General features: G+C 38.2%; 1 protein-coding gene across 6 annotated transcripts in view; it reads left to right on the top strand.

Annotated features, from left to right (window-relative positions):
* Ncoa6 (nuclear receptor coactivator 6) overlaps window positions 1–23031 on the top strand; it is a 78803-nt gene that overhangs the window by 11790 nt on the left and 43982 nt on the right. For 5 of the 6 annotated variants that reach the window (XR_013108931.1, XM_076930056.1, XM_076930055.1 and 2 more), the window contains exons 2-5: window positions 7907–7975; window positions 15763–15864; window positions 18720–18999; window positions 21414–21569. Coding sequence is in view for 5 of the 6 variants with exons in the window: in XM_076930056.1 (XP_076786171.1) it covers window positions 18765–18999; window positions 21414–21569 (391 nt within the window). In the remaining variant the exon portion in view is untranslated. The remainder of the gene's footprint in view (window positions 1–7906; window positions 7976–15762; window positions 15865–18719; window positions 19000–21413; window positions 21570–23031) is intronic. The other variant, XM_034494394.2, reaches the window with a different exon arrangement.

Genomic DNA, 23031 nt, shown 5'->3' with positions numbered 1-23031 from the left:
GCTTGGGTCCTCTGAAAGAGCAGCCAGTGCTCTTAACCACTGAGCCATCTCTCCAGCCCATTGCTATATTCTTAATGTGTTAAACTATACAAAAATAAAGACATCTTGGGCCAGAGAGATAGATGGCTCAGCTGTTAAAGACTAGGCTCACAACCAAAGATAAAAGATATTTTGATACCATACTGCAAAGTCTTCAGCATGCATCTCTTACAAATACAGACATCTTTTTTTTCTCTCTTAAATAATTGTTTGGTTTTAATTAGAGAATTAGATTATTTTAAGGATCATTTTAGGCCCGGCAAGATGGTTGAGCAGGAAAGGTACTTGTCAGCAAACCTATGACCTAAGTTTGCACCCCAGCACCCACATGGTGGAAAGAGAGAACCTACTCTCAGAAGTTACTCCCTTCACAATAGCCACATTAACTATAAACTAAATAAACTATAAATAAATAAATATAAGTAAATAAACTATCTTAGGGTAACTCTAACCAGATAAATGAAAGGTCTGTCTGACTATAACTTCAAGTCTCTCAAGAAAGAAATTTAAGACGATCTCAGAAAATGGAGAGATCTCCCATGCTCATGGATTGGCAGAATTAACATAGTAAAAATGGCCATTCTATCAAAGGCAATCCGCAGATTCAATGCAATCCCCATCAAAATCCCAACACAATTCTTTAAAGACATAGAAAGAGCAATTCTCAAATTCATCTGGAAAAGCAAAACACCCAGACTAGTGAAAACAAGAACTTCTGGGGGAATCACCATCCCTGACCTCAAGCTATACTACAGAGCAGTAGTGATAAAAACTGCATGGTATTGGTACAGAGACAGACAGACACATTGATCAGTGGAATAGAATTAAAGACCCAGAAGTAAAACTATACAGACACTTGATCTTTGACAAAGAAGCCAAAAATATACAATGGAAAAAAGAAAGCATCTTCAATAAATGGTGCTGGTCTAACTGGCAGTCTGTATGTAGAAAAATGAAAATAGATCCATATTTGTCACCTTGCACAAAGCTCAAGTCCTAGTGGATCAAAGACCTCAACATAAAACCAGATACACTGAATCTAATAGAAGAGAAAGTAGGAAAGAACCTTGAACTCATTGCCACAGGGGAGATCTCCTAAAAAGAACCTATGGCTCATGCTCTAGGATCAAGAATTGATAAATGGGACCTCATGAAACTGGAAAGCTTCTGTAAGGCAAAGGACATGGTCAATAGGACAAATCGGCAATCTACAGATTGGGAAAAAATTCTTCACTAATCCCACATCTGATAGAAGGCTAATATCCAAAATATATAAAGAACTCAAGAAGCTAACCACCAAAACCCCAAACAACTCAATCAAAAAATGGGGTCTAGATCTAAACCACTAATTCACCACAGAGGAGTCTTGAATGGCTCAGAAGCACTTGAAAATGTTTAAAGTCCTTAGTGATCAGGGAAATGCAAATTAAAACGACCTGGAGATTCCACCTCACACCAGTCAGAATGGCTAAGATCAAAACCTCAGGTGACAGCGCATGTTGGTGAGGATGTGGAAAAAGAGGGAACACTCCTCCATTGCTGATGGGATTGCTAACTGGTACAACCACTCTGGAAATCAATCTGGAGATTCCTCAAAATTGGAAATAGATCTACCTGAAGACCCAGCAATACTACTCTTAGGAGTATACCCAAAAGATGCCCCACCATGCCATAGGGCTACGTGTTCCACTATGTTCATAGCAGCCTTGTTTGTGATAGCCAGAAGCTAGAAACAACCCAGATGTCCCACAACAGAAGAGTGGATACAGAAAATGTGGTTCATTTACACAACAGAATACTACTCAGCTATTAAGAACGAGGACATCATGAGTTTTGCAGGCAAATGGATGAAACTAGAAAATATCATCCTGAGTGAGGTAACTCAGATCCAAAAAATATGCATGGTATCTACTCACTAATAAGTGGATATTAGCCAAGTACAGACTACCCAGGATACAATCCACAGAACTCAAAAATGATTAACAAGCTGAAGAGCCCAAATGAGGATGCTTCAATCCTACTTGGGAGGGAGAAGAAAGCAATCACAGGAGATGGGGTAGGTAGGGAGGGAGCTGGGTGGGAAAGGGAACAAGGAGGGGAAGAGGGGAATGTGATCAGGTATTGGGTGGGGGGAACTGGACTGAAGTCCTGAGGGCCAGCAGAAAGAATGGAAGCAGGCAACCTCGGGAGGTAGGAGGTGGGGAGACCCTCTAGAATGTACCAGAGACCTAGGGGGTGAGAGACTCTCAGGACTCAAAGGGACCTTAGATGAAATGCCCTATAGTGGGTGGGGAGAGGGCACTTGTAGAGCCCACCTCCAGTAGAAAGATAGGGCATTAGTGAGGGATGGAGTTGCCATCTTACAATCAAAAACAACGACCCATAATTGTTCCTGTCTGAAGGAACTGTATGGACAAAAACGGAGAGGAGCCTGAGGAAAAGGAAATCCAGTGAGGCCCAAATTGCATCCAGTTCAAGGCGAGACCCCCAAGGCCTGAAGCTATTACTGAGGCTATGGTGTGCTCACAAAATGAAGCCTATCATGACTGCCCACTGAAAGATCCAACAAGCAGCTAAAAGAGTCCTATGCAGATATTTACACCCAACCAGGTCAGAAGCTGCTGACCCCTGTGGTTGAATTAGGAAAAAGCTGGAAGAAGCTGAGGAGGAGGGTGACCCTGTAGGAGGACCAGCAGTCTCAACTAACCTGGACCCCTAAGATCTCTCAGACACTGGGCCACCAACCAGGCAGTATACACCAGCTGATATGAAGCCCCCAACATATATACAGCAGAGGACTGCCAGGTTTGGACTCAGAGAAGATGCACCCAACCCTCAAGAGACTGGAGGCCCCAGGGACTGGTGGGGTGGGGTGTGGGAGAGTGGGGACATCCTGTTCAAGATGGGGGAAGGCGGTATGGGATATGGAACAGTCAGAGGATGAACTGGGAGGGGAATAAAATCTGGACTGTAAAAAAAGATTAAATAAAAAGGAAAAAAAAAAGTTATTCTCTGGCCTCTGTATGTGTACATGTGTGCCCAAAATTATAATAAATAAAATTTTAAAGTTACTTATACTGTTTTTGGGTTTTTGTTGTTGATGGTGGTAGTTTGGGTTTTTTGTTGTTGTTCATTTTTGTTTTTGTTGTTTTGTTTTTTTGAGACAGGTTTTTTTTTCCCGCTTAACAGCCCTGGCTGTCCTGAACTCACTTTGTAGACCAGGCTGGTCTGGAATTCACAGAGATCTGCCTGTCTCTGACTCCTGAGTGCTAGGATTAAGGGCAGGGGTCATCATGCCCAGTTTGAATCTTTCTTTTAATGCACACATTATATATTATATGTATAAATCCAATGCCTAAATAAATTGAGCTCTTACTAATAAAGCCAGAGCAACACTGGAAAGAGTAATGATCAAAACATCAGAGTCCACACCAAAAAGATTTTGGAAGATCTTGTAAACATGGACATTCAATTCCCTGACAATCAGGAAAATTATTTTCCTTTATATTCATTGAGGGAAGTTTCCTGAAAAGTGACTAAAGGAAATACCATCAATAACTGTACCAAATGAGGTGTAGCCCCAAAGTAAAGCTACATATGTAAAGTCAACAGGAAGCTCATGAAATTTAACTTTATGGAAAGAAATAGCCTCCTAACAAGCCCAAGCTCAGCACTGTTATCCAGTGTGTCAGGCTGAAAAAGGCATTACAACTTAACATAGGCAGAGAAGCAGTGTGCTGAGGAAATCCTATACCAATAAGTGAGCGTTTGGACCTTGAGAAGAAGGGCAGTTGTAATGTGTTGACATTTTTTTAAAATGGGTTTTATCTAAAATAATGTGGTGTATGTCATCAATTTTATGAACAAATATTTGTGGTACAAACACAAATCTAAGCAGATAGTGCAGTAACAGACACAAAGTTTAGTGTCTTCAGAGTCTTGATTAGATCATAATATGTTTTTGGGTTTGTATAATGATGCTTAAGGGATTACAGAGAAATGGTTCTCCATGGCAGGTCAGATTTCTAGCTTTCTTTAAAGGTATTTTTGAATCTTCCAGAGAGTTCAGTTAGTTTTTCAGCTCTTATTATTTTTCAATTAGACTGATACAGCTTTGATCAACATATTCTTCTATGACATATTCCAACAACGTTAAAATACATGTCAGGCTACTAGGCTTAAATTTTGGCCCTCCATTGTTAAAGGACAATTTATTAGATTTATTTGCTACAATATAAGGGTAGCATATCATTCAAAGTTTTCTCCTTGCTTTGATGAGACTCTTATCTTCTGTAGTAAAATTAAATGAGCTTAATTCACCTTTAAGAATTTCCCAGCCAGGCATAGTGGCATGCTCTTTTAGTCCTGGCACTTGGAAGGAGGAGGCAGAGGCAGGTGGATATTTGAGTTCAAGTATAGTGAGTATCCAGGGCTTGAAAGACTTTGTCTCAAGGGAGAAAAATTTCTCTGTTCTCTCATAACTTCCTCATTGCTTATGTCTTTCAAATTCTTCATATTTTAAAAAATGTATTTTTATTTTATGAGTATGAGTGTTTGCCTACATGTATGTATGTGTGCTAGCTACTCATGGAGGCCAGAACTGGGTATGGAATCCCCTGAAACTGAAGTTACAGATGGTTGTGAGCCACCATGTAGGTTCTGGGAACTGAATCCAAGTCCTATTAAGAGCAAGTATTCTTAATTGTCCAGCCATCTCTCCAGCTTATAATCCATATTTTTAAGGAAATGTCATACTACTTAATACTTGGTCCTGCAGTGCTTGACCCTGATGATAACTTGTTTGCCACATTGTTATTTTTTAAATGATCAAAGGACTAAGGTGATGATTGCCAGGTCTTTCTACTGTAAAGTTGCATTTTTTCTTTTGTGGTTTCTTAGAAATGTGTGTCTGAGAGAAGAGACCATGCTAATTAGTTCATCTGCCTCGTTCACTTCTCATCTTAGTTGGCTGTTTGCTCTGTATGACTTGACATAAAGTTGTATTCAGTATAACCAAAACTGGTGGATGGTTATTAAGGATAAACTTCAGTGTCAAGAGATAGCTAAAAGCAAGGCTGAGGTGAGAGGTTACACACAAGCACATGATAATATAATGGGAGATAGTTCTTTCGCAGGATTTTGTGATAGTTTATGTCTGCCTTTTTAAAGTGTGTGACTGTCTGCAGACACCAGAAGAGGGCAGTAGATCCCTGGAGCTGGAGTTATAGGAGGCTATGAGTTGCCTGACATGGGTATTGGGAACCAGACTTTAGTCTGCTGGAAAAATAGCAAGCACCCAACAACTGACCCATTTCCCTAACCCAATATCTGCTTTAAAACACACACGCATGCGAGTGCGCCTACTTAAAGTTAAGAACTTTCATTTGTGAAGTAGAAATAAAAAAAAAAAACAAAACATTTTTGAGGCAGGATCTCATGCAACCCAGGCTCACCTCAGATTCATTATATAGCTGGAATGACCTCAAACATTGGATCCTCCCAAGTACTGGATTATAGTCATGAGCCACTCAGTACATCTGGTCTATGTGGTGCTGGGGATCAACTCAGAACCTCATGCATATGAGGTAGGTGCTCTGCCAACTGAACTATAATACCCTTTATAGGGTGCCCCATACAAGTACATTTTTAATTCATAAAAGGTCTTTATGTGCCTACCTAAAAGCATCTAGAATTTGTTTTTATTCTTTAGTCTTGAGAGTTTTATTTGGCTACCTTTTATGTAACAATACTTGATCAGTTTTAAGTAGCTATTTTATCATGCTTATCATTTTTCTTATTTCTTTTGTTTTACAAATTATACTTAAAGGATTCTTCTTTTAAACTCCCATAGCAGTAGTTTATTGCAACAAACTGAACACCTGTTGTATAGACCATGAAAGTCAGCATCTCCTTTTCTCTAGTTCCCAGCTCCAAATGTATTATGAGTTGAGTAGTGTAATGTGATTCTCCTTTGTTTTCTCTGTACTGTATATACTGACATATTTTCTCTTAAGAAGTTATTTTATGCATTGTTCTACAACTTTTTTTTTTTTTTTGAAGAAAAAGTCTTGCAAGCCTTTTTCCCTCCTTCTTCCGAGGTGTGGGCTGCATATTGGCACCACCACTAGTTATGACTTTTTTTCCCCCCTTTTGGGATATCATACATTTCTTTCTAAATCTTAAAATAATATCTAATTAAATTTTATTAACGGCATATTCTATTTATGTGATACTCAATGAATATTTCTGATTCTTTTCCATTATAAACAATCTTACATATTGTTTATCTGTATAGCTTTGGCTCTCCTGGAACTCACGCTATAGACCAGGCTGGCCTCGAACTCAGATATGCACCTACCTCTGCCTCCTGAGTGCTGGGATTAAAGGCATGTGCCACCACTGCCTTGGTGTTTATGTATGTTTTTAGAAGTAGAGTTTTTCCTTCTATAAATTCCTAAATGTATATTTGTACAGTTTTATTTCAAACTGTGAGATACTTTTTTGATAAAGGTTAGTTATCACAGTTCCCTACCCATTTGCACTGGAAAAGAATAAATGTTTTGTTTATAGTCCTTGAATGTTTTAAAACCTAAAAGGAACCTGAGAAATCTGTTTAACTATGGCTCTGCCCTCTCATTATATAACTTTAAGGAGTCTTTGGTTCACATGAATTGTGTTCTGCTCCAACGCATGCAATTTGATGAGAAGAGGCCACAGTGAGAAGTCAGGGCATGTGCGCACGCGCGCGCAGACACACACACACACACACACACACACACACACACACCCTGCATGTATAGCCTAGCTCTCTCTCCATTTCACAGTGTGTGCTAGTGTAACTGGTGCTAGCCACAGTCAGATGAGGTGGGACACACTTGTAGCTCCAGCACTTAGAAGGCTGAGGCAGGGAGATTAAGAGTTTAGGCTAGCCTGGACTACACAGCTAGATTTTGTCTAAATAAATAAACAGTAAATAAAGCTGTATTTTCTGAATATGTACACCAGCTGATCTTATTATTTGAAAAATGAATACAAAGGTTAGGAAATGTTTGCATGGGCTCTAGGCTTAATTTCATTTCCATGTTTGGATGGTAAAGTAGCTGTAATAGGGAATAATTGTGAACTTGGGATATCTGTGTTTCTATGTATTTGTTTCTTAGTTTTTGCAGTTGTCATTTATAAAATAATTTTTTCAGAGTATAAAGTAAATACTAAATTAAAATGTATGATGTTATCAACATATTTATAGGTTAAAACATATGAACAGTGATACAAAGTGTATGGGCAAGCTGAGACAAATGAGCTAACCTGTGAGCTGATCCATCATGAAAATCTTTCAGGGAATCCCTTCTGGACAAATACATACTGCCTTTCTCTCTCTCCTTCTTCCTTCCTCTACACTTCTCTCCCTTTCCCTTCTGTGCCCTTCCTCTTTTTCTCTCCTTTGAGACAGGGTCTCAGTGTAGTTCACAGGGTAGCCTAGAACACATTATGTGGTCCAGGCTATCTTCAGTTTGTCTGTGTTTTAAATATGTTAATTGGAGTATAATATTCATTAAGAAAAGTATACAAACCATGAAGATCATGACATATAAAATGAATTTACATATATAAGCAAGCGTTATACAGCTAAAATACCTTGAACATTCTTTCTAATAATAAAGTTTTATTTGCTAAAAACCATGGTTCTAAGAAACTATATAAGAGACTTTTCTTTTACAGCTCTTTCTAGAGTAAATTAACAGAAATAATGATAAATGGAATTTGGCCAGTCATCAATATTTACTTAGATTCTATTTGCTGGGTTTATGTAGTCTTTTTGTCTGATGTTTCTCTCCTTCCTCTTTTCTTTTCCCCTTTTGTCTAGGTCCTGGGAGGAATGGAGAGGGGTCCTATTGACTACCTTCTCTGAGAGTGGTCAGAGAGTTCTTAACAGGTCTGTCAATTATGTAGAATGAAAATAAAAGTTTGATTTTTTTTTTGAAAGACTTAGTTTCAACTAAAAGAATTGAATTAGAAATAAACTTTTAATTTTTTTGTCAGTACTGGGAATTGAACCTAGTCCTTCATATGTGTTAGGCAAACACTAAACTAGGAACTATACCTGAGTTCATAAATGTCCCTTAAATTTTTTAAAACACTTATGGGTGTATGTATGTGGATGTGTGAGTGTCATGCATGGTGTGTGTATAGAGGTTAGAGGGGGAGTTGGTACTCTCCTTCCACCATCTGAGGTTCAGGGAAATTGAACTCACCTCATCAGGTTTGGCAGCAAGAGCCTGTAAGTCTCACTGACTAAACCTTACTTTTAAAAAGTTATTTTGAGCTCAGTATACAACAAAATATTTACCTTTGGCAAGCTGCAATTGGCATGTAAGTTAACGAATGATCTGTTTGATGGAAGAGCATTTGGCCATGTCCAAATCAGCCTGTAATCCCAGTATTTGACTGAGGCAGGATCATGAACCTTGTACATACTGAGTTCAGGGCCGGCCTGTACTATACAGGATGACCCTGTCTCAAAAAGCCATTTACAACAAAGCATTTGAGTCATCATTTGTGTTGAATATATAAAATATGGATGAAAATGTTTATTAGTTCCATAAGAGGAACCAAGTCTAGATAAAGAGGTGAATTTCTCAGTTGTCTGTTGTTTTAGAAGGGAATTGAAACATAGATAAAACCTCCAAATTAAATTATTTATTTGACCCTTTAGAATTCCCAATAGCAAGCTGTCTTATAGATCTGAGGTCTAGTATCTCTTGCTGTAGTTTGTTACCTGATCTATTGATTGTCACTAATAATAAGCTTCATCATTATGTAGACAGAGTACAAACTCTAGCTCAGTGAGCTGCTAAACTTGTCTTTACATTGAAATAAAAAATTCTTGAATTTTTGATTACAGCCTGTACTCATTTTTAGACACAGTAATTGTTCAAATTATTGAATTTTTATTTTATATATAAAAACATGTACATATAGTTTACATGCCTATACATACCTCCCCAACCCACCCCCTTCATTTGGTTTTTCTTTTGTTGTACTGTTGGAGTTTGAATGCAAGACCTTGCTCAGTGTGTGTGTGTGTGTGTGTGTGTGTGTGTGTGTGTGTGTGTGTGTGTGTTCATCATTATTATTGGAGATAGGGTCTCACAAATGTAGCCTTGCTGGCCTTGAACATCCTAAGTAGACCGTGCTGGCCTTGCGTTCACTGTGACCCACTGCCTTTGCCTCCTGAGTGCTGGGATTAAAGATGTGCTATCACACCCAGCTATTTGTATTTGTAGATTTTGAGTCATTAGAAAAACTTTTCCCTCTTGAAAGCTATAAATATTTTTTTGTGTTTCTATAATGTTAAAATGTAGAGTTTCACTTATTATATGTGAAGTTTTTAGTCTTTTTGGAGTTTCCTTATTGGATAGTGAGAGAAATGAGTCAATTTTATTATCTTCTAAATAGTTAGCTACCTTGTTCCAGTATCTTATAAGGAAAGTCATTTTTCTTCACCTTTATGAGATATTAAAATTTCAAAATTCTATTAGTCTCCCATCCACGTATGAAAGTTTTTATAGTAGTTTTAACTACTGAGAATATACTGTGGGTCAATGTTAATTTATATGTATTACATGTGTGTGTTGTCTGTGTGTGTAAGGCTGAACAGAGAACCAGTTTCTCATAGAGGACAGAGAGGACTTTGGCTGTCCTGCTCTGTCACTCTTCACCTTATTCACTTGAGAAAAGGTCTCTTAGAACCTGGAACTAGACTAGTAACCAACAAACCACAGTGATCCTCCTGTCTCCACCCCACAGTGCTAGAGTTACAGGTGCACACATGGCCATGCCCAGCTTTCTCTATGGCTGCTCAGGAACTGGATTCCAAACCTCAGGTTCCCCAGCAACCACTCTCACCCACTGAGCCAACTCCTCAGTGCTGTATAACATGTTTTAATCTGATAGGGATTAATCCCTTTCTGTAATCTGGTTTTTCAGAATTTTCCTACAAACTTTAGAGTTAGGTTGTCATTAAATTATAAATTAGGGCAAATTGACACATAGGAACCTTTACCTGTGAGGGTGTCATTTTATCCATGTCTTTAAAAATTTTTTGTCCTTCATTAAGTATTTTAAAAAATTTTATGTATACACATATTTTGCCTGCATGTATGTATGTATGTGCACCATGGGTGTGTCTGGTACCCTAAGAAGTCAGAAGAAGGCCTCAGATCTCCTGGAACTAGACTCACGGATGGCTGCAAGCCACCTTGTGAATGCTTGGAATCGAACCTGCGTCTTCTACAGGAACAACAAGTGATCGCACCAATGAGCTCTTTCTCCAGCTCCCTTAATAAGTATTTTAAGGTTTTTTTTTTTATATCTTGACCTTTCTTTTTTGTCACTTCTTAAAGACTTTAACTTTTTTGTCACTATTAAAAAGTGAGATCTTTCCCCACCTGTTGATGATTATATGGGTAGCAAATGCTATTTTTTCTGTATATTAATTTTGCATTGTGCTGCTTTGCTAAATTTTCTCATTTGTCTTTTGTGACCTTCAAGAATACAGTGTAGTAATAATTTTTTAAATTAGTCTCAGTGGCGGGTTTGCCACCAGCCTCAATGGTTTACGTCCCCCCACCCCCCAATGAAAGACACACACAACCTTTTCATTTTAATATGCCTTAAACAGCACAATCTGTGCCACTGCCTAACCTCCACTGCTGATAGGATCTACCTCCCGCCGATAATTCCAAGTTACTACTTACTAATTCTTGGCTTCCCTGGACCCAGCTGGGCAGCCTTCTGGGCTGTGCTCTCCTGGCTCCTTCATATGGAGGCCATGCCTCTCTGTCCTGTACTCTTCTCAGGCATGACATCTCTTCTCCACACTCACCCAACATGGCTGATCCTCCTCCTCCTCCTTTCTGCTCCCAGTTCCAAGCCCGGGAATCCTAAAATCCCACTTCTCTGTCCTTTTCAGCTATTGGCTGTTGACATCTTTATTTACCAATCAGAACCAATGGGGGTGGGGGCAGGTTCCCAGAATCTACATGCAGACTTCTCCTGCAAACAGTTTTTTTGGGGGGTGGGGTGGGGGAAGATATTAGCATTAGAATACCAGCAACTATAATGCAATCCTTTAGTTTTATAGTCTTTCTGATTTTTTTTTTACTTTTATTTCTCGTTTTATTTTACTGATTTTTTTTTCAATACATCTGTGTTCACTGATAGATCCCTATTCTCCTCCTATGAAGCAGAGTGCTGATTTGTATTTGTTGGTTTCTGTGTGTGTGATGTGCTTCATAAATGCAAGTACTCTGCCACTCAGTTATATGTTAGCCCTTCTGTCATGTTAAGAAGGCATTGTATGGGCCTGGAGAGATGGCTCAGTGGTTAAGAGCACTGGTTACTCTTCTGTAGGACTGTGGTACGATTCCAGCATCCACATGGCAGCTTACAATTGTAGGCAGCACACAACTATCTGTAACTCGAGTTTCACGGGATTTGATGCCTTATTCTGGATTATACAGGCACTGCATACACATCCTGCACAAACATACATGCAGGCAAAACACTAATATAAACAAACAAGAATGGAATAAAGTATTTAGAAAAAAGAAAACATTGTATATTCTTTCCATTTTAGAAAATTATCAAGAATGAGTGATTAAGTCAGCCAGATGAGGTAGGCATATAATCCAGTTATGCTGGAGGCTAAGGCAACAGGATCAAGACTTGAAGGTTAGCCTGAGTTACACATTGCTAGCACAGCCCAAGATGTCATGGTGGCATATACCCCCAGTACTCAGGAGGCAGAGGCAGGCAGATCTTTCATTTGAGGTCAGGCTGTGGTGTACATATGAGTGAGACCCAGTCTCTAAATAAATCAGTTAACTGCCATCCTAATAGTGTCCCCTCACTCCCAAATAAAATGCATGTTTAAAACTCTAGATTCAATACCTAGTAATGGAGACAGGAGTATTAATATAATGGAGATAATCACATAATATTTCCCCTCAGTTTTCTGATATGGAGTTTACTTTGAATCCCAGTAACAAACCTCCTTTAAAGTACTGCCAAGGCTATTTAAAATTTGATTTAGAATTTCACACATTGGTGTAAGAGCACACAGTATTTAAAAACAGATCTGTAGCTTTCAGCCTACAGATTGTGTTGGCTTTGAGTATTTATATTTACTTCACTACATGCATTAAGGGACTGGCAAGATTGCTCATTCAGTAAAGGGGTTGCTACCAAGTCACATTACCTGCATTTAGTCACTGGAATCCACATAAAAGTAGAAGGAGAGAAGTGACTCTGAAGTTGTCCTCTGATGTCCATGTGGGTGCTGTGGCATGAGTATGCCCACATATAAACAAAATCATAAATACAATTTTAAAAAGCACTGAAAGGTTTTTATATATGTGTCTGTGCTCTAGAACAACTTCAGGCCATTAGACTTCTGTATTCTTTAAAGAAGTGTTTTGTTTTTCATTAAGTTTGTATATGGTGCTTGGGAATGAAGGGGACCCTCCAGGTGGTCATGGCAGGGAAATGAATTGTGAAGAGGTGAGAATGAAAAATTGGTTCATTAACCTGGATCAAGACTTCTGGGAGTCTGATGCTGTGTGGTGTGTTCCCAACAAATTTAAACAGAGTATAATTTAGAATAGCTCTCCTGTTGTAATACAATCCTTGGTGCACAAGGAACAATTACATTGAAACTCAACTCAGAGTACATGTCATTTTTTCCAAGAAGATGAGTTCTAGAGATAGGCTACCTGTACAAGCTTAAAATGGCCTAAAGAAGTGTCTGGCCTGGTCTCCGTCATATAGACAGTGTAAAGGTCATTTGTGCTATAAGCCACCTCAGGTCCTGGTTGCAGGAGCTTGGAGGACCCTCTAACTATACAGATAATGTAAGGGTCATTCAGACTACTGAGTATCTCCATCCTGGTTGTGGTAGTTTGGGGAACCCCCTTGCTGTAAGAATCATTTAGTTTACTAACTGCCTTTGTTCCAGAGTTTATATTGGAGCTTGCTGTGGTCTGGCCCAACAGATAACACTCACCAGCAGCTTAATCACTTCCAGTTCCCAGGTTTCTGGATGGAAAAACAGGTTTTGGGTCTTTCCCATTGGAAAGACAATCCTGTATGCATAACATCTCTGGTCTCTCTGGAGATCTTTGGACTCAAGACCTTCCTGCTGTGCTCTCAACATAAGAATACCAAAACATTTATATTGTAGCTTGGCAGTAGCATGTGCCTTTAAATCATTGTAGGCCAAGGCAAGTGGATCTTGGAGTTCAAGGCCAACCTGGTCTACAGAGTGAATTCCAGGGCAGCCAGAGCTACACAGAGAAGCCCTGTCTCAAAACAAAACAAAAATTTATGTTATGATGAACACAATCTTGGCCAAAATAGTCAGAGTCACCTATCCTTTTTTGTTTCTGTTTTGTGTTGCTCTGGCCTATTGTTTGTTGTTCCCTTTTTTCTCCTTGAGGTAGGAGTGGTAAATGGTTGGTTTTTTGAAATGGTTTGGTATGTAGTTCTGGCTTTCCTAGAACTCAATCTGTAGACCATGCTGGCCTCAAAAGACATGTACCACCACTGCCTGCCTTGTTGTTTTCCTTCTGTCTTAAGTTAACTAGTTATATAACTTTAAAATATTCTTCCAGTATAGAAGTATAGCACCTGTAATCACAGCACATGAGAAGCTGAGGCAGGAGGATTGCCGAGAATTCAAGGTCAAGAGTCACAACCTGCCTCATATTTTTTAAAAATAACTTACCTGTTTACTTTTGTATTGTTTTATTTTATTAACTTGAAATAGTGTCTCATGCAGTACAGGCCTCAGACTCTCTTTGTTCCTGGCTGGCCTTGAACTACTGATTTTCTTGCCCTGAGTGCTCCCTCCTTCCAAGTGCTGAGATTACCAGCCTGAACCACTGGGTCTGACCCTTTCTTAATTTTTTGAGTAAGGGTTTTGAATTATAGCCTCAGGGCTGATTGCAGGCGTGCCCCATCAGTGTCTGTTCTTCTGTGTTCTCACTGAGTTCTGGTTTACTGTTGTGTTCATTTGGCTCCCTTAGCTCATTAGCTCACTCTCATGACTTTTTTTTTTCTAACTTTGAGTCAGCTATTTAAGTTATTTATTTACCTCCCCCATACCTCATGTAGATATTTTATGACTATTAGTTTTCTTTCTCATTAATTTGCCTGTATTATTGTATTATTGGGTTCCTATAATTGTATTAATTTATAGTTTTCTAGAAATATTGCATTTTTTTCTTAACCTGAATCCATAGGTTTTGCTGTTACTGTAAGATAGAATTGTTTGTTGGTTTTATTTTGAGTTAATCATTTAAGTGCATTGTTACTAGAGTATTTGAGTACTCTATTGTTGTTTAAGATTTTCCTTCCGCCCCCCCCCCCCCCCCCCCCGAGACAGGGTTTCTCTGTGTAGCCTTGGCTGTCCTGGAACTCACTCTGTAGACCAGGCTGGCCTCGAACTCAGAAATCCGCCTGCCTCTGCCTCCCAAGTGCTGGGATTAAAGGCGTGTGCCACCACCGCCCGGCTAAGATTTTTCCTTATGGCCTAACTTTAAAAGTACCTTTTTCTTTAATTAAAAAAGCAATAAAACAATAGAGGTTTTTTTGGTTACTTATTAGCTACTAGTATATAACCATCTAAAGTTTCAAGATTATAAAAATCAATATTGAGCTCATAATATAGTTTCTGAGGGTAGGGACACTTGGCCACCAAACCTGAAGACCTAAATTCAATCCTCAGGATGGTAGAAATGAAAAGCTGATTGTTACAAGTTGTCTTTTCACATCTGCACACTGTTACACATGTATGTATGTATGCACACATTAAATAGATGTTTCAAAGGTTTTAATTGGTATGTGGCAATAACAAAATTATAACACTAAAGTTAAAGATGTTATAGTCTGATACTGTCTTATTAAGTAATTTTTTTCTGGAGCATGCCAAAAAATAATTTTTCATGTATAATTTGTATGTTTGTTGTAAAGAATGCTTTAGAATTTAAACTAAAATTTTAATTCAAACCACAAGATATTGTGAATAAAATAGGGAAAACATTTATACTTTGTGGATTTAAAATAAATTTGAAATTATGTTAGAAGATGTGAGTTTTGTATTTAATGTGAATAGAAAATATTCTGTGGGGCTGGACAGATACTCAGCTGTTAATACCTCTGGCTGATCTTCCAGAGGACCTGGGTTGGCTTTCAGCACTGATACAGTGGCTTACAACCATCTGTAACTCCAGTTCCAAGGCATTTGACACCCTCTTCTGGCCTCTATAGGCACCAGACACACATGTGGCACACATATATACATACAAGCAAAACACAAGTTTTAAATCTTTTAAAACTTGTAAAAACAAAAATATTTGTCTTCAAATATCTATAGGCAGTTTCCTTGTTTAATTTGGCAGGGTTAGGAATAAAAGTCTGGAAAGTGCTAGAAAGCCAGAATTCCTAGTTCTGTGGTTCTTACATGAAGCTAGTTTGGGCTCCTGAGTTTTGCTTCTACATTCTACATGTAAGATAAGGCATGTTTTAAGGCTTCTAGTGAAAGCTGATTTAACAATCTCTAGAGTTTACATATTGACTTTATTGTTCATATTTTTAATCTTATTTTTTTTTATAATACTGTGTTCTCTCTCTCTCTCACTTTATTTTATCCCTTTCTAAAAGAATTCTGATTTGGCTGCTACTTTGACATATAAACCCTAAAGATGCCACCTTGCTTGGACTTAGAGGATGATCTGGTTAAGTGATAAAAATTAAGACATTTTGGTAAGTGAAACTTTATGTAAGAGATTCTTTTTTTTAGTCTACCTTTTTGTTTTTTCTTTTATTTTAAATTTGTTTTATATGTACTGTGTATATTTTTCATTCTTGTATGTCTATACACCACATTCGTGAAGTTCCCAAGGAGGCCAGAAAAGGGTGATACTGGAACTGAGGTTACAATTGAGAACCTCCATGTAGTTTTTAGGAATTGAACCTGGGTCTGAGCCAGAGCCATCTCTCCTGATTTATTTCCCAGCATGTTATCAGTCTATAGAGAACCTAGAGATTTATTTTCATTTGCATGTGTGTTTGTGGGTGCCCATGGAGTTCAGGAGAGGGTATGGGATCCCCTCTAGCTGGAGTTGTAGGCAAGGCTGTAAGCCTCCTGACATGGGGACCAGGCTTCAGTCCTCTAAAGTAGCACTGAACTGCTGAGCCGTTTTACTAGCCCTGCTACTGTTTTTTTTTTTTTTTATGTTAATTTTGTATCCTTGATATTTTATTGAAAGTATTTACTATTTAACTCTAAGAGTTACCTTGTGAAGTTCTTAGTATCTTTCAAGTATATGATAATATCTATAAGTAGGAGTGATTTGACTTCTGCCTTGCTTGTTTTTATGCTTTTCATTTGCTACAGGCACTAGCTGGAGTGATATGATAGCACATATTTTTATTTTGAATATACCTTTAACTCAAGAGGCAGAGGCAAGTGGATCTCTAGGATGAGTTCGAGGCCAGCAAAGTCTACATAATGAGTTCCAGGACAGCAGAGCTACATAGAAAAACCTTGTATCAAAACAAGCAAACACACAACAAAGAATTCAGGCACTATAATCAGTTCGACCAGAGGGTGAAGTGGGACTAGAGAGTTGCTTAGGGGTTAAGAGTAGTACTTGCTATTCTTGCAGAGAAGCCAAGTTCATTTCCTAGCACCCACTCAAAACCATTGGATCCTCTGTAAGAGCAGCATGTTCTCATAATTGCTGAGCCATCTCTCCAGCCTCCATAACTTATTTCTATTGTATGTGCATATCTTGTATGCGCTTATGCTACCAAGAGGTAGAGAGGTTAACAAACAACATACAGAGGTGGCTGGCTCTCTTTTTCCTCCACGTAGTTTCCAGACATTAAACTTGAGTCACGAGGCTTGGCTACAAGTAAGTGCTTTACATACTAACCTGTCTCACCAGCCCTCATTGTATGTTAGCCTTTTTTTTTTTTTTTTTTTTTTTTTTTTTTTTTTTTTTTTTTTTTTTGGTTATAGCCTTTTGGTTTAATTTTGGTAATTTGTGTATTGAGAAAAAAATACTGATTCCATCTAGTTTTAACAATTTACTGGAAGTTTTCAAAAATTACTTAATGATCCTTTTTGAATTTCACTGCTTTAATATCTCTTTTTTAGTATATGTAAGTATTGTGTATGCAACGTATGTTATGTATATTATGTATGTATACTTATCTTTTTTGAGGCCAAGCCTCTTGTATCCCAACTGGCCTTAAACCCTTTTAGCCAGATATGATGTTGGATTTCTGAAACCCTCCTGCTCCCACCTCTCATGTGCTAGAATTACAGGTGTGTGTCACTGTGCCTGGTTTATGTGATGCTGGGGATTACATCCAGGGCTCTGTGCCTGTTAGACGAGCTCTGTATCCACTGAGCTGTGTCTTCAGCCTCCTAGTTTTCTTAATTCATGTCTATTTATTTTGGTTAATTTGGTTATCTTATCAACTAACTCTTTGTTTCATTAAATCTTTTATAGTTTTGTTTTAATCCATTTTATTAACACCTATCCTAACATTTTTTTTGTCTTTTTTTTTTTAAAAGAATTTATTTATTTATTTTATGTAAGTACACTGTAGCTGTCTTCAGACACCCATATGAGGGCATCAGATCTCATTATGGATGGTTGTGAGCCACCATGTGGTTGCTGGGATTTGAACTCATGACCTCTGGAAGACCAGTCAGTGCTCTTAACCACTGAGCCATCTCACCAGCCCATCTTTTTTTTTAAATGTTTAAACATTTATTAATTTACTGTGTGTGTGAATGGGCTTGGTGTTTGTGTAAGTCAGATGACAGCTTGCAGTTTAATTCTCTCCTTCACAATATGGATCTCAGAGATCACACTCATCATCAATTGGAGCGGTCACAGTTCCCTGCTAAGTCATCTCACCAGCACCCCCCCTTTTTTTTTTTGAGACAGTCTCAGGTTCACAGGCTTAGAAGCACTTACTACTTAACCATCTCATCAGTCTGTGTTATGACTTTCCAGCTACTAATTTTGGTTTGGCTTATTCTTGTTTTACTAAGAACATGACATAAATCATTAGGTTATTTTTCTTTCTGTCCTACTTTGAAATGGTTGCTAAATACCTACAGTTTTTTGGCAGTTTCAAGACTCAGTTTTTCTCCTGCTAAGCAGCAGCTTTTTAGCCTTAAAAATCTTTATTATATTAGTTTTACTTATTTACTTTTAATGTTATTAGAAATTTTTAAATGTAGCTAGAGAGGAAGTATAAGTTATTTTATAAAGGATTTTCAGGGTGCTGTTTTTGAGACAAGAGCTTGACTCTGCAGCCCTGGGTGGGCTCAACTGGTGATCTTCCTGCTGAGATTGCAGGTGTGTACTGTTAACACTCGGGTCCATTTATTTTCCTGTGACACTGTATATTTTTCCCAATATTCTGGTCTTAACAAAAAAAAAGTAGCAAATAGTATTATGAAAGGAAATTTTATTTAGTAAATAAATTACATCTCTTATGGAAGCATAGATGATATATTAAATAAAAATGATATATTGAACATATAATGGTTAAGTTTTAATACTCTGCATCCTCTTTTTTTTTTTTTTTTTAAGGTTTTCTTATTATTCACTTTGCATATACTTCTGGAATAATACACCATGGTTTTGGATGACCTTCCAAACTTTGAAGACATCTATACTTCCTTGTGTTCATCAACAATGGGAGACTCAGAGGTGGAGTTTGACTCTGGACTAGAAGATGATGACACAAAAAGTGATAGTATTTTGGAGGATTCCACAATTTTTGTAGCCTTCAAAGGAAATATAGATGATAAAGACTTCAAATGGAAACTGGATGCAATATTAAAGAACGTGCCCAACTTGTTACACATGGGTAATTGCTTTAATTTCTGCTTCTTTCTTGTTGCTGTATGCTTTGACAGTTACCTGCCTACACCCATGATGCTGGGATTATAGGTTTAGGCCACTTTGCCTTGTTTTAAAAGTTGCTAGTAAAGTATAACTGTATTGTAATTAAATAATTTTCAACTACATTAACATTACAACTAATATAAAGACATTAGATGTGTGTGCAGAACACAGATAAGTTTCCAGTAGTCATCAGATTGGAAAAAACTTTAGTGTCTCTGTCCTTTGGAACCAAGATCCAAAGTTTTTCAGTGTATGGAGACATGTCTCCAGATGTCATGGAAAAGCAGTAGACTTGACACTTAGAGCTTGTTTGAACACCTTTGTTTCACTAGGTAGCTGTCAGTTTCTGCACAGCTCACTTAGTCTTTCTCTGGGTCAGTTTGAACCTCAATCCCCTGGAAAAGCAAGCCAGTTCTGTAACTCTATAGCCCCCTTTCTTTATTTTCACCTACTTCATAGAAGCAGAATCATGTATCTTTATGACCACTTTATTTCATTTAGCATAATATTCTCCGTGTTTGTCCATGCTGTAGCACATGATAGACTTTCCTTCCTGTTTCAGGCCAAATATTCCACAGAATGTATGTATAAACTACATTTTACTTATTGCTTATCTGTTGCTGGACACTTGGATCACTTCCGTGTTTAAGGTGTCATGAGTAATGCTGCTGTAAATGTGGATATACTCTTCCATGTCCTGTTTTCAATTCTTTGGGCTGTATGCTTAGAAATAAAAGTGCTGTATTATATTGCTGAGGACCAGCCCCGACAGTCAGGTGCTGAGGTGGGAAACAAAGGCCGAAGGCTGATGACCTCTGGCCTCGCTCATACTGTTTTGGGGGCCAGAAGCTGATAACTTTGGTCAGTGTCATAAGGAAGGAAGAAGAAAAAAGTCAGGTGCACATGCATGAACACATACACATTTTGGCTGGCCCTAACCACCTGTTTCATCTATTTCATAAGTGCACATGCATACTTATGTACCTACCTACATATGTATATATGCACATACATACATATATATGTGTGTGTATACACACATACACACATACACACACACACACACACACACACACACTCTTGGTGAATGGAGCACAGCCCCAAAAGCCATACTTTATTTCTTCTTTCCAGCTTTTTATACCTTCTTACACAAAAGTTCTTTATAAAATTACCTCATAGATAAAATGTTAGACAAAAGGGGAGTTACAGAAGGATATCAAGAGTAAGTTCAAAGCTGTGTTTTATTCTGTAAGCTCATTATAAGTTCAAAGCAACAGTTTCACACAGCTTTGCTTTATCATAGTACATAGTGAAACCTGTGGTTTCATCCTTGGACCTGACCTAGAATGAATGTTTTTTCTTGATCACAAATCTGTCCCAAGCCTATTTCTCTTCTTAGTGTAATTTATGGAAGCTTATCATGCAGCTTTTACTTACTGTTTTATGAAGAGGGAGCACATTCTATTCTTGACTCTTAACACTAAAACCATCTCCTTAAACTTTTTTCCTAAAATTATTTGAATGTTACAAAGTCATTAATTCATCTAAACAGCATTAATTCATAAAAGTTCCATCTTTGTTGTGAAATCTGTAGGAAATTTACCCAATAGAGTGGACTGATGCCCAGGAGTCATTAGGCTATGTAATAATGGCAGGAAAGGCATCCCGGCAGTGAGAAGTAATCCTTGGGCAAAGTCTCTGGGGCTGTGCCTCCTAGAGTGATACATCACAACCATGCAGAACGGTGGGCCATCTTCCAGATACTCACTTGCTGGCTGCTGTCATTATATAACCTCTCCCCATAGAGTTTTCTTAGTAGTTGTACCATTTGTGTACTCCCATAGTTAGTGCACAGGGGTCCCCAATTTCCTCGTATCGTTGTCAACATTTGCTATATTCTATTTTTATAATAGCCACCCTTATATAATATGGTATGTAGTCATTTGATAGTGTTTTTTTAATGCACAAAACCATTAAGAAGTCCAGTGTTTGAGGACGGGCAGTAGTGATACACACCTTTAATCCTAGCACTTAGGAGGCTGAGTCAGGGGGAATCTCTGTGAGTTGGAGGCCAGCCTAGTCTACAGAATGAATTCCAGGACAGCCAGGGCTACACAGAGAAACAGTGTCTTTTGTTGCCATATCCAAGAAACTGCTGCCAAGTCCAAGGTGGTGAAGCTTGTCATATATTTTCTTCTAAGAGTTTTAGGTCTGTGTTTTAAGTGTTTGTTCCATTTTTGATTAATTTTTGTACATTATAATTGTGCTTCAGTGGACTCTGCTCTTATTTAAAATAGGGATTTTTGTTTTGTTTTTTAGTTGCTCATTCTCAAATGCCTTCAAAATTAATGTTATTCTCTTTCCTTCATGACCAAGAATCCAGCAAGCTAAAGGTACAGAAAGTGGAGCCGTGGAACAGTGTGCGAGTCACATTCAACATCCCCCGGGAAGCAGCAGAGCGGCTACGGATCCTGGCTCAGAGCAACAACCAGCAGCTTCGGGATCTGGGGATTCTCTCCGTTCAGATTGAAGGTCCTTTACTTTGCCATGTGCTCATTTGAACCAAAATACAATAACAGTAGCACCCCCTGTATAATTTCTGATGCTGCCTTAGCTAGCTCTCTGCTCTTTCTTATGTTTGAGAATCTCACGCACCTGTGTATCCTGTGTTTCGTGTTGCAGTACCTTTGAATAAAAATGGATTGAGGGTATTGCTGTAGCCTGAATGTTCAATCCTTTGGCTCTTTTGGCCTTCAGTCTTAGACTTTGATCTTACTTGTACCCTGCAATGAACTGATTTGTCTTTTGAAGAATGTTTAATTTTAATTGCTTTCCTTTATTGAGTAATATTCCCTTTGTTCATTTAGCAGATTAGGGAGTCCCAAACAGTTCTTATGTAACTGTTTGTTACTGGAATGACCCTCTGAATGTAAAAATATGCTTATTCTAATATTTCTATATAGCATCCAGCTTAAAGCCCTTCTGTTGCTTGCTACTTGTTTACAGAATATAGGCCAAATTCTCTACCATGATCTCAGGGCTTGCATAGTCTGAGGTCTAACTCTGTCATATAGCCTTATGCTAGTTAATTTCCTTCCCCAGCTCTCTGTTTTGCAGTCTCTTCAGTTTTTACTTGATTCTTTGATCACACAGTTCTTCCTTCTATCATAGATCTTTTGCAGTCACTGCCTGTCTATGGAGTGCTGCTCTTAACATCCCATTCTTCAGGTTAATCTTTTCAGCCTTAAGTCTCTGGCTAAGTCTGTTGTTATGCTCTAACAAAAATCCCTTTCTCTCAGATAGTTTATCTCACACTTTACTGAGAGAAGTTATTTGATTACTGTTTATTTCTCCATGTTCTGTAAGCTCCAGTAGGAAAGGTATCATGTCTGGTTTTGTTTACTGTTATATTTTTGAATTGCCTGGTCCTTATTAGTCTCTTTAGTAAACATGTTGAATGAAAGCAAGGAAGGATATAATAGCACTACTTTGCTTTAGCACCTGGCAGATAATTATAAATAAAATATGCCTGTTGCTGTTATGAACTCAAATGAACCCATGATGTTAATAAGAAAGAAAACTCTATGATTGATGTGAATCAAATTTATAATTGATGTAAATATCAACTATGGAAAAATACACAATTTCTTTTTAAAAATAATTTTTATATATTTTATTTGTGTGTGTGTGTGTATGTGTGTGTGTGTAGAGGTCAGAAGATAACCTATGGGAGCCAATTATCTTTGTCCACTATGTAGGTCCTAGAGATCAAATTCCAGTCATTAGGCTTGGAAACAAATGCCTTTACTCTGAGCCATCTCACCGTCCCTGCCTTGTGTTTTTAGACAAAGTCTTTCACTCAGTCCTGGGACTTGCCAATTAGGCCAGGTTGGCTGGCCACTGAGCTTCAGTGAGTCTCCTTTCTCTGCCTCCCCTGTGTCGGGATTACAGGTGTGGTCCACGGTGCCATGCCAGGCTTTTTAAAATGGGTCCT

The sequence above is a fragment of the Arvicanthis niloticus genome, chromosome 2, assembly GCF_011762505.2.
Source record: "Arvicanthis niloticus isolate mArvNil1 chromosome 2, mArvNil1.pat.X, whole genome shotgun sequence".
Taxonomy (NCBI): Eukaryota; Metazoa; Chordata; class Mammalia; order Rodentia; family Muridae; genus Arvicanthis; species Arvicanthis niloticus.
The sequence above is the reverse complement of the archived record's forward strand: the minus strand, read 5'-3'. Positions and strand labels throughout refer to the sequence as shown.